The following is a 12,892-nucleotide window of genomic DNA, read 5'->3' on the forward strand; positions in this document are numbered from 1 at the left end:
TAGCACTGATTTGAAGCACAAAATGAATCGTCACATTCAATTTAGACACAAGGTTACATTTAGCACTAAGAAAATAGCGCTAAATGCCAGTAGTAAATTGCAGGAAAATCCTACCCAATGGCACATTTAGCGTTTGCTCACACCCGCTATTTGTGCTCTGTTGCATTTCGCGCTATTCCTTAGGGCAAAATGCAACCTCGCGTCCATGTTTGTCCTAAGAAATAGCGTTAAATGCAGAATTACTCACATAATTCAAGAATAATGATCTGGAATTCTTAGTTCATTCCACATGCAAGTTACGCCCACCCCATATCAGAATCTATAGTCTACAAGATGCACATAGTTTTCAGCAGCAGGTTCATTAACCCACTTATTTTTCGGACTTAGATTTGAAACTATGAGCACCAAACTACACAAGTGAAGGGAGGAACAAACTCTCTAATTCTTCAAACTGTCTCACTTGGTCAGTCCCTTCGGTCACCTTTTCCTTCTCCCTTTAGCAGTTCTCTCTCTCTCTATCTCTCTCTCTCACACTGAAAGGACATGCAGAGAGGTCTTGGCCCTCTCACTGTCAGTTTTACATTAAGCAGCATATTCACTTCTGTTCTCACACTACTAAATATAAATACTAAATACTTCCTCACAACAGAGTCTCTGGCTCAGAGCCCTGGTCTATCAAGTTGTCTATTTTTGCCCTCCTTGGTCTAGCAGATTAGTATTCAAAGAAGAACTTATAACTCGTTTTCCAAAAACGTTTTAACGTCAAAAAATATGTTTAAGCCATCCATTTAAAAGTAGAGCATGAAGTGTATTCTTCAAACAACTTAAAACTCCTACTAGACAAAAAGTGTTGAAGTTAACAAGTGTTTAAGCTATGTATTAAAAAGTAGAACATCAAGTCCAAAGCACATATTTGGTATGTGCCATTAAGACTTTAAAACTAATGGTAGGTACATTTACTGGGCACATTCAAAGGCTATTTCCATGGTGTAACTAAATGCTCTATGTGCCATTTTGAAAGTGGAAAAGCCTTTACGTTAATGGAATTACAAAAGAACGTAGCCATAGTGTGTACCAAGCAGACCCAAGGTCCAGTGCTTAATTTGGGCCCTCATTGATTGGGGGAATGGCCCTTAATTTTCCTCATAATCAACCAAAAAGGGAAGGGGGACCAGGAGCTCGTTGAGGTCCAGTGTCCGTGCTCCTCAAATATTAGCAAGATCAATAGGGACACTGTTCCTTGATAATGGGTGCATGTATGTCACCCAAATTAGAAGGGGAGAGAAAGACTGGAGTAGAGAAGAGGTAAGAAAAAGTGGTGAAATAAAGGAAAAGAGGCAGATGTATATCCCCAGTCTCAAGGATCCAATCCCGAAGGGGAGGGGCAAGTCTTGCCTCTCATTCGTCCTCTTCCCGTAAGGCTACAAGATCACCCACAAGGACCGCACCAACAGAGCGGAAGGAGGAATCGCCATCGTCCACAGGAACACTCTCAGAGTCTCGACCAACACCGAAGACACCCTCAGCACCGCCGAACAGCACTTCCAGATCCACACCGACCCCATCACCACCCTCAGAGGAACCCTCATCTACAGACCGCCCAGACCCGACCACAGTTCAGCGACTCCATCGCTGGCTTCGTCAGCACACACGTCCTCGCCTCCACGGACTAGATCCTCCTCGGGGACCTAAACTTCCACCTCGAGAACAATGACGACACCAACGCCACCACCCTGATCGACAACCTAGCCAACCTCGGACTCAGACAACTCATCACAACACCCACCCACTCCGCCGGTAACACGCTTGACCCCATCTTCCCTGAAAGCCCCCACGTCTCCTTCAACCATACCACCGAACTCCACTGGACCGACCACCGCTGCATCCACTTCACCTTCAAGAAACCCACCACGCACCACCGCACCCAACAGATGCCTCACCGCTGCTGGAGCAAAGTCACCGAAGACCAGCTAACCACCACCCTTGCCCAGAGCCCACCCGCCGACAATACCGACCCCGACACCACCGCCCGCAACCTCAGACAGTGGATCAACGACTGCGCCAACACACTCGCCCCAATCAAGAAACCCTCCAACAATCATACCAACAAGAAAGCCAGCTGGTTCACTGAAGACCTCCGGGCCTCCAAGCAAACCTGCCGAAAGCTGGAAAAGATATGGCTCCGTGAACGAACACCGGACAGCCACGCCGCCCACAAGAATGCCACCCGCAGACACCATCACCTCATCAGATCCGCCAAAAGGGCCTCCTTCAAAGACCGCCTAGACAACAACGCGCAAAACAGCAAAGAGCTCTTCAACATTGTGAATGAACTCTCCAACCCCAGCTCCAACACCAACGAAGTCCCACCCTCGCAAGACCTGTGCGACTCGCTGGCCACCTTCTTCCACCGCAAGATCACAGACATCCATGACCGTTTCAACACCACGACCACCCCGACAACCACTGAGACCTACACCCCCACGACCACAATCCGCACCAACCACCTGCTCTACTGGACCAGCATCAACGACGATGACACCATCAAGATCATGAACACCATCCACTTCGGATCTCCGTCAGATCCATGCCCACACCACATCTTCAACAAAGCCATCACATCCATCGCACCCCATCTCCGGAAAATCTTCAACACCTCCTTCGAGACAGCAACCTTCCCAGAGAGCTGGTAGCACGCCGAGATCAACGCCTTACTGAAGAAACCCAAGGCGGACCCCAAGGACCTCAAGAACTTCCGGCCCAACTCCCTGCTCCCGTTCCCGGCAAAGGTCATCGAGAAGACCGTCAACAAACAACTGACCCGCTACCTCAAGAACATCCTGGACCCTTCCCAGTCCGGGTTCCGCAGCAACCACAGCACCGAGACTGCCCTCATCGTCGCCACCGATGACATCAAGTCCCTGCTGGACAACGGAGAAACGGCAGCCCTCATCCTCCTGGACCTGTCCGCTGCCTTCGACACGGTCTGTCACCACACACTACGAACACGCCTCAACAACGCTGGGATCCAAGAGAAGGCCCTGGACTGGACCACCTCCTTCCTCTCCGGCAGAACTCAGAGCGTCCACCTTCCCCCCTTCCGCTCCGAAGCCACCAAGACCATCTGCAGCGTGCCCCAGGGCTCAGCCCAACCCTGTTTAACATCTACGTGGCACCGCTCGCCCACTTCGCCCGTCGGCACGACCTCAACATCCTCTCCTACGCCGATGACACCCAGCTAATACTCTCCCTCACCAATGACCCCACTCCGCCAAAACCAACCTTCACGAAGGAATGAAGGCCATTGCTGAATGGATAAGGAACAGCCGACTGAAGCTGAACTCGCACAAGACGGAGCTCCTCATCCTCGGATCCAACCCTTTGGCCTGGGACGACTCCTGGTGGCCGACCGCACTGGGAACCGCTCCTACACCCACCGACCACGCACGCAACCTAGGGGTCATCCTCGACTCCACCCTCTCCATGACTAAACAGGTCAACGCCGTCTCCTCCTCCTGTTTCAACACCCTCCGATTGCTCCGTAGGATCTACAAGTGGATCCCTTCTGAAACGAGAAGAACAGTCACCCAGGCCCTTGTCAGCAGCAGGTTGGACTATGGAAACACCCTCTACGCACGAGCCTCGGCCAAACTCCTGAGACGGCTCCAATGCATCCAGAACGCCTCTGCACGCCTGATCCTCGACATCCCTCGCTGCAGCCACATCACATCCCACCTGAGAGACCTGCACTGGCTCCCGGTCAACAAGAGGATAACCTTCAAGCTCCTCACCCACTCACACAAGGCACTCCACAACACTGGACCAAAGTACCTCAACAGATGACTCTGCTTCTACACCCCACCCCCCCCACCGCCAGCTCCGCTCCGCCGACCTCGCTACAGTCCCCAGCTTCCGAAGAGCCACATCAGGCGGCAGATCGTTCTCCCACCTCGCCGCCAAGACCTGGAACACCCCCCCCCATCCACCTACGGCAGACCCAAGACCTACTGACCTTCAGAAAACTCTTCAAGACCTGGCTTTTCGAGCAGTAGCAGCATTCCCCACCCCAGAGCCTTGAGACCCTCACGGGTGAGTAGTGCATTTTACAAATGATATGATTGATTGATTGGATTCAACAGTCCAAATATTTCCCTGCGGTTTTTTGTATTCTTTCACTGTCCAACTCTCCTCTCTGCCCTCAACAATGGAGCACAATCAACCCCTCCTCCATTCCGGGTAACACAAACCTAGATTAGGTATTCATGGATTACATTAATAAAATAAAATGTACATAAACTGTAAATGAAATTCCTAACAGTTCCTGCCCATTTTGAACTTGAAAGTAGGAAATACTGCACGAAGACGTGAATGAATTAAGATAGAAAATATGTTAATGGAAAATAGGGTTAGACCAACAAAGACAACAAACTAGCAAGACCTAGATGGAAATGGTCTAATGGCAGTGAGGGTAGATAGGATTCTGTTGTTATGTTCACAGATCGACAACTGGTGCCGGCAATAGTTAGGTGTCACAGGAGGTTTGTAATGACGAGTGGGGATATGCAAATCATAAAAGGGAAGTAAAAGAAGAATGAGAGATTGAATCTCAGCAAACTTCATGGCCACCTAGAGAATGGGCTATGGATAACAAGTACCTAAAAGCACAGTTATTAGTCACAACCACACGAGTGTTGGGATGTCTACACACTTGTATCAGAAGTGACATAAAACATGCCTGAACCTATACTACTAGGCACACAACTTTCTTCTTGAATAACATGAAGACCACCTTGGTTCTGTGACAAGCATCCATGTATCCCTAAGTCCCACAGAGGTAAAGAATGGCCCTAACAAATCATCTTTAACTTTAACCATAACTTCAACCTATAGTTAACAACTATATTGGATAGCTAATGAAAATATCAAATGACAATACACTACCATTCATTGGGATTATCTATTAAAAACAGCAGTAGAAATTCTCTGCACTAGTAACTTGAATGAGCAATGCTTTTTCCTCAGTAAAGAATAAACATCTATTAAAAAAATCTCAATATTGCAGAGAGTACAAAATGCACCCATCATCATGCAGCCAAGAAAAGCATAGGAGACAATCTTCTCTTTACTTGCTGTTGGAGATCGGGAATAGGTCTATAGTTGGTACACACATTTAAAGTTCACCCTTGGAAGCTTCACAGAAAACCTAAAAGCTTACGCTCCACGGTTTCCTTCTACCTCAACCTAACATCAGTCACAAAATAATAGAGGCTGTGTACGAGTTCAACAAGACACCATCTCTGAGAACTTGCCAGAATTCAACTTAGCTCAAATAAATATTTATGACATAGGTATTCAGATACAGCGCCACAGTACCTTTAGAAGAGGGGCAGATGGGGCAAATTGTCTAAGCCTTGCTCCTTGAAGAAGTTTTGGTAACTATGAATCTTTAAACATAGTAATTATCCAAGACATTTCCAGAGAGGGCATCACTAATATGTATGGCGACACGGATTTTGAGAAGATGTAAAGTAGTAATTTGCATATGTTTTATCTTCCACAGCATAATGCACAAGATATTTATTCAACTGGGGAAAGGAGTCCTATAATCTGCATCGCCCAAATCTAAAATGTTTGTTACTGTACATTAAGACGTATACCCACTCTGTGATAAAGCATAAAAAAACAAAAATATCATTGACATTCCATATTAAGACATTACCTAAAATCCTACATACTGTCATGCAGATATTTACTATTCTTAAATTGCTACCAAAAGGCTGAGTGAGGATAACACACACTGCATTATTTGTTCTACAACCTGTATGCTCAAAGGTACAAATACAAAGCAGTCACAATCTGGTCATTATTGTTTTGAGAAGAAATTAAATTCGAGCAATTCCTCTCACTGGAACATGGATCAGAAGATCTTCTTTACAATAAAAAATAATCTCAACACAGCGAGTGCATATTTGATCAAAAATGACCATCAAGCTTACCGGCTGTTTTATGATCCGGTAACACCACAGGATCCACCTCCTCTCCATCAAAGTGGAGGTCAGTGGTGTCCAGGCTTTCTATTAGGGTGCTCATGTCTGAAGCAACTTTCTCCAGTGCGGATATACCTAGATTTCTGTCTCGTCTCAGCGTCATTTTAGCACGGAACACTCACAGGAGCCTGTTGAGGAAAAGGCAGACTTTGTTTATGCATGTTTGTAATTGATCAACGAAGAATATGGGTTCAAAAAGGCTAAATAATTTTGCATTATTTATGTCATTCTCATTTAGAAAATATTGACACTATAAATGTATTTCGCATTATCTATTTGATTCTAGTTTTGAAAATATTCAGACAATTTTTTTTAAAGATTGTTGTTACTAAATTTTCACGTTATGAATGGTAGAAGTTTGTGAGGTACTACAAGGGTCTTCTTCACATAGGTTTCCTGATATGATTTGTGTAGATTTTATCATGGTCACTAAATTTCCGGAGTACAAATGTGAATTAATTCAGATTCTTACTGTTCTTTATAGTATGTTGGAATAAGTACGGCAGGCATTCAACTTATTACACGCGGACAAATCCCTACTCCTAGCGCCACCAGAAAATGTAGATGTTTTAGTATATTCGTCCAGTCCAGTGAACACTTACTCCATTCTGTTTGTGACACTAACTTTATTTTTAAATAGATCTTTATTGTCTTCTCTCATTTTGAACAGTGCACAAAGGTAGTCATAATTTACAGTATCTTGTATAGTCATCAATGCAGGTAACATACAGCACTTTCAGAAATGAGTGTGAGGGAGCCCTGATGTTGGTTGTGTGGATTTGGATGCGTATGAGGGGGAGGGGGAGGGGTGATAGTGGTACTAAAATAAACAGCAAAAATGTGTTGTTAAAAATCCCAGAGACGGTTTGTGAAAATCAATACCATTACTAATTGTCTCTTAGGAGTGGAATGCTGAACAGCCACTTCAGAATGTGAGACTTGTGGATTGTAAACATTGGGAAACAATAACTCGAAAATAGACACAGTGGCAGAAGAGTGTATGGGGCAGCAGACTGGAGGATCAAAGCAAGGTCATTTCTCTTGAGCTTGCATAGTAAGCGTTAGTTACCTTCTAAAAGAAAATCATGGCTAATACGGGGCAGAAAAAACAAAGACACTGCAAAGTCCATCTGGCCTGCCCAAACGTAGAACATGGAACCGCTACTTCATCTACAGCTTTGCACTAGCTATCCCTTTGTGACCAATAAAATGTTTTTCATTAGATCCAAGAAGTAAATGTCAATTTTTTTTATATCCATAGTGTCTAAATATACTCTTATAGGACCCTTTGAAGTGCTTTTCATCCTATATAGCTAGGAGTATAAAAGGGGAATTCGAGGGAAGTATCGTTTGGGACAGGATGTGGTGCCAGTGGGGCTTAGTGCGTGCAAAAATGGAATTTTAAAATAATGTAAAAACATGGCACCGCTTGATCACTAGAGACCACTACACAAATACAGACCGAGGAGAAATGGAAAAGGGGATAGATGAAAGTATATATAAATACAGACAAGAAGAGAGGACGAGGAGCATAAAAATCAGAGTAACAGGTCTTTGGGATCGTTGGAAGGAAATAAGCAAAAATGTATGTACCTAGAAAGACAATATCACTAGTTGAGTACCCTGTAAAGAGAAGGAGATTATATAACAACAATGGGAAGGAGTGAGAGAAACCTTCCGGGAAGAGGATGAAAGTAAACATTTGTAGAAGTGGGAGATATATTGGAAGTGAAGAAGTAGCATTTATTGTTCATTTAATAAAAACAGGAACAAGTAGAAATAGAGTAACCCATCTTCAAGAGGTGAAAAAGGAAGGCAATTTCATTATACTTCAATATAGTAACAACCGTTGTCATAAGTGACGTCTGAGCTAGAACCATGAGCGATATGAAAATTAATCTAGTAATAATAAGGTAAGAATCAAATGAGACCAAGCAACACACTGATACAAAAAGCCCTGACCACATTAACACCTATTTTACACTTTTTTCCCCATGACTTCGTCACTGTCACTACTTTATTACCATAACCTTTTAGGTCTAGGCCCTCTATTACTTTTCCCATTCTAGCTTCTTTCATTTTTTCCACTTTTTCTTTTGATGTCCCCACTATGTTTTCTCACTTCCTATTGTTTTATTGCCTCATTCGTTTTATCTTTCCGATTACTCTGTTTTCCTCCTTTTATTTTCTCCCTGACATATTTCTGACCTCATTACTTTTTTCATCTCTCTTTTGCTTCTCTCTAAAGTCACTTCTTTTAATCATTGTAAGTGGTGCCCCATATTCAAAAATAATATTATTGGAAAAAGTCCCAAAAAAGGATTCTATTTTATAGCCCTGAAAGAATTTATTGACAAACATTTTAAGACATAGTTGGGCCCTATATCAGTAGAAAAGTTTGGTGATTATGCACTGTGTTTAAGAAAGAAAGAAAAAAATACAGGCTTGTGTTAGTGTGTTACAATTGTTAGAAGATACTTCACAATAGTATCTGTCACTTTACCCACTCAATAAGGCATCCAGGGAATTAACCATTAGAGACAACTTTCCTGCAGAGTTCCACTCAGTGAAATGCAGAGCTTTACTCATTGAAATGCAGAGCTTCACTCAGTGAAATGCAGGGCTTCACTCAGTGAAATGCAGAGGTTCAAACCCACACAGAATTCTCTTCAATGGAAGATTCAATTAGATAGCTGTAAAGGGAAGGGGGTTGTTTTATACTGCAGTACAGGGCCTAGAATCATCTGCACACAGCAAGAACCACTCAATAGACTCTTCCCTGCCAGGTGCCATAGTAGAAGCATGAGGGAGGTATAATGTCTTGTCTCTGGGTTCTTTCTCTCTGTAACGTAAGCAGGTAAAGCAATCCAGAAAGCCTAAAATATACTTCTTTTGTAATCTCATCAGTAATGTAATTAACAGTGCTCAAGGTTATAGATATTGCAGAGATTCTTTGGAGTCATTGAAATTGTTAGGATGTTAAATATGATTTAGTTTCTAAGCAGACATTTGTTTACATTGAATTTGCACATCTTCACAGTCAGGTATGGGGAGGTGAAGTGATTTTCCCAGAGCCACATGATGTTTCATCAAGTTCTAGACCAAGGTACAGCTCAGTTCTCAGGAGAGTACTCTTGTAGCCTACAGGCCTCATGCTATCCCTGTCCACCTTACCTCAGCTAGATACAGGCACAATTCCTAACATCACAAGGGTAATTCATTCAGATCAGACGCCAAATACCGCATCCAATCAGTCACCGACAAGGGACATCCATCCTCCACAACCACCAGAAATAACCCTTCCAAGAGCAGAAGAAGACACACTACACTTCATTGAGGACGCAGCCCCTCTAGTGCTGGTTTTAGCAAATGCTCCCCCTTTAACATCGGACCAAACTGAATCACCTACGGCGCTAACAAGTAAAGCCCTGCACTGGCTATCGGGCAATATGCGGCTGGCCCCATGGGGGAAGCAACAGCTAGCTAGAGATATTAAATCAGCCAGAAGGGCCACTTGGATAGGCCAAAACCCCAAAAAATTTAAAGGCGACTGCATAATTATTAACTTTGTAAACTCTGCAGTCTTACCAAATATCCTTCCAAACATTCTACCACCACAACGAAGGAGTGGTACTATCATTCCTCTCACCCTGGAATTTTTTGGTAAAAAACAAAGGAGTATGACATACCCTAAGCCTAATCATACCTATATTAGATCAACATGGCCAGAAAAAACAAATGGTTGGGGTTTTGATGTACCAGTAAATAATTGGGGTAGTAGTAGGGACGGATATGACCAACCATCACGACCATATCACACAGATCCCCATTATTTCAATATCCCCACTTCCAATAGGTATGATATTTTCTCTGTGGAGGGTGGGCTGGACGGGGTTGAATGACTACCAAAAGACGTAGGCATAGTGAATGTGAATACTTACAGTTCTGTAATTCCTACTAGTCCACCTGCAAGAGAGAACTTGAACGGAACACATTGTGGACGTCAAAAATGTGTGGAGGGACTTATATTGTTATCATGGAATATAGCTGGACTTTCTGATAAAATGCAAGATAAAGACTGGCTGCACTATGTTAAAAAATATTCTATAATATGTCTTCAAGAAACCTGGGTAGTAGGGAAAAACCTGTATATTGAGGGATATCAGAGCTTTATGATCCCGGCAATACCATCTGCAAGTGGAAGAGCTAAAGGGGGTTTGGCCATCTTTGTCAGTTTGTCGCTTATATGTCACAAAATTGAACACAAATCTGGTAATAATAACATACAGATTTTGGAATTCAGAAGGGGTAAAACTAATTTTGCACTGATTAATTTTTATAATTCTGTGAACCAGGCTGGAGATTGCAATATAGAAATTTTGCGTGGTCTGCTAGGGGCAATTGATAGTTCTCTGCCCTGCTCTAAAATTTTAGTAGGTGATTTTAACACACATTTATGTGGGAACCCAAGCGTGGAACCTGTTGGACAATTGGGTTGTAACAGTATGGAAGGAATACACTTCGAACACTCGCGGAGGGGTACAGGGTTAAATGAGTTAATGAATGAAAACAATCTATTCACGGTAATGTCGACAGTACCTGATCGAACTGTATTCCCAATCCCTACTTTTAAGGGCCATGCCACAGGTACATATATAGACCACATTCTCATTTCAGCTGACTTTGTTAATATCACCGAGGATTTTAGGATCCTCATGAGTATTTATAGCGACCACAACCCTTTATGCATCACTATGGACATGAGTCTACTTGAAAAACGCAATCCCCGAGAGGACCGTGGCCACTTAAAATGCATTAATGGGAAGCGCCGCCTAAAATGGGCAATGGTGGATTGCGATCAATTTTATACCTCTATTAGTGCAGTTTGTAATCAAGAATTAATGATATGTACATCTCCTGAATCAGCTCCGTCGCAAATCTTGACATCATTTAAGGAGATAGCTAATAAGGTGCAGTTATTTCTAACGGTACCCAATAAGGGGAGAATAAATTTAAATTGCAATCCAAAATGGTTTGACAGTGATTGCTCAAAGGCTAGTCGCGAGCTAAAGAAAGCTTTAAAAACAAATCCGAGAGATCCACTGATCATTAGGGGTTTGCGGAATGATTATAAGAAATCATTGGCTATTCGGAAGCGAGCAGTTAAAAAAAGTGTATGGGAGTCACTTCTAGAACCCGAGACTTTAAAAAATAGTTCGAAGTTTTGGGAGATAATCAACAAACCAATATTTGATTGCCCTACCATCCCAAACGTGGGCACAAATATTTCAGAGGACGAATGGATAGATCATTTCAGTTCTATTTTTATAAATAATGAATCACAGGCAGAACACAACTCAGGTAGAGATATCTCTCTATGTTTTACAAATGAGGAGATAGTTAAAGGAATTAAAGGTCTGTCAAATAATAAGGCCCCAGGTCCCGATGGACTTCCGCCCGACCTCTTTAAGTCACGCGAAGCACTATGGGCGCCGGTACTCACAGCAGTACTTAATGCAGCAGTGTTATGTGGATGCCCAAAATCATGGGGGGTATCTACAATAGTCCCCATATTTAAGAAAGGAGACCGTAGCAGCCCGGCCTGCTACAGACCGATATCGTTAATAAATTCTGTGGCAAAGGTGATAGGAGGAGTCATTTTAAATAGATTGATTAGTTGGTCAGAGGAAAATAATATATTATCTCCAATCCAGTATGGTTTTAGGCCTGGACATTCTACCATTTCCCAATGTCTGAATTTGTATCTCATTGTAGGGAAGTACACCAAGGCTCGAAGAGGAACGATCCATATGGCGTTTATGGATCTCTCTTCGGCCTTTGATTGTGTGAACCGTGGGAAGCTCTGGGGTGCCATGGAAAAAATGGGCGTGGACAAAAACCTAGTAAACTTCCTAGAAGATATACATTCAGATACCAAAGCGAATGTCAGATATACCCAGGACCTAAAAGTGACCAAAGATTTTGGAGTGTTTCGGGGCGTCCGGCAAGGATGTATTCTGGCCCCGTTCCTCTTCAATCTTTATATTAATGATCTGGAAGAGACCCTTTTAAGTACCAACACAGACTATCCATACATTGGTCGCAAAGGTCTGCCGGTTTTACTATACGCGGACGACGCAGTCCTTTTATCGAGAACGGCCAATGGACTCCAAATTTTACTAGATTCCTTTTACACATTTATGAAGACCAGAGATTTAAGTATTAATAACACTAAATCCTACATAATGAAGGTTGGTCAAGGATTTAAAAAACCAAACCACCTAAATGTAGCTGGAGTGGCAATACCTGTTACACACACATTCTCCTACCTCGGGGTCCTCTTTGACAGTCAACTTAAATGGGGACCCGTGATTCTGAAAAAGAAGGGAGATGTCTCAAGGGTAAACGCGGCTATATTGGATTTCTCAAAAAAACTGGGAAATAGCCCAGTTGCCGCTCTACTCCAACTATATAGGGCCAAAAGTGTAACCACAGCTTGTTACGGCAGTGAAATATGGGGATACGTTCCCTTGGACGTACTCCAGATAGTTGAAAATAATTTTTTAAAACAGATTTTAAGGGTTCCGAGGGGTACAGCAAACTATTCTGTGCATGAAGAACTGGGGGTTCCGTATGTTAGCGATAAAATTGCATTGAATCCCATGTTATGTTGGATGAACAGCTGGTTAAATGATAATATCCCCCTGACCAAGCTTATTCTAAGAGAAGCTCTTACATGGGATAACAGGTTGGAGGTTCCCTGGCTTAAATATTTATTTAAATGTTTTTCTGATTTAGGCCGTCCTGAACTTTTTTTATGCCCGGAATCCATCACTAAAATGGAT

The 12,892-nt window shown here is 43.1% G+C and overlaps 1 protein-coding gene across 2 annotated transcripts in view; it reads right to left on the minus strand.

The window, feature by feature from the left end:
* PLD1 (phospholipase D1) overlaps positions 1–12,892 on the minus strand; it is a 499,520-nt gene that overhangs the window by 241,592 nt on the left and 245,036 nt on the right. For both annotated transcript variants that reach the window (XM_078665562.1, XM_078665561.1), the window contains one exon: positions 5,997–6,175. In XM_078665562.1, coding sequence (XP_078521688.1) covers positions 5,997–6,150 — 154 coding nt within the window. In that variant the 5' untranslated portion in view covers positions 6,151–6,175. The remainder of the gene's footprint in view (positions 1–5,996; positions 6,176–12,892) is intronic.

Source organism: Lissotriton helveticus, chromosome 11, assembly GCF_964261635.1.
Source record: "Lissotriton helveticus chromosome 11, aLisHel1.1, whole genome shotgun sequence".
Classification (NCBI taxonomy): domain Eukaryota; kingdom Metazoa; phylum Chordata; class Amphibia; order Caudata; family Salamandridae; genus Lissotriton; species Lissotriton helveticus.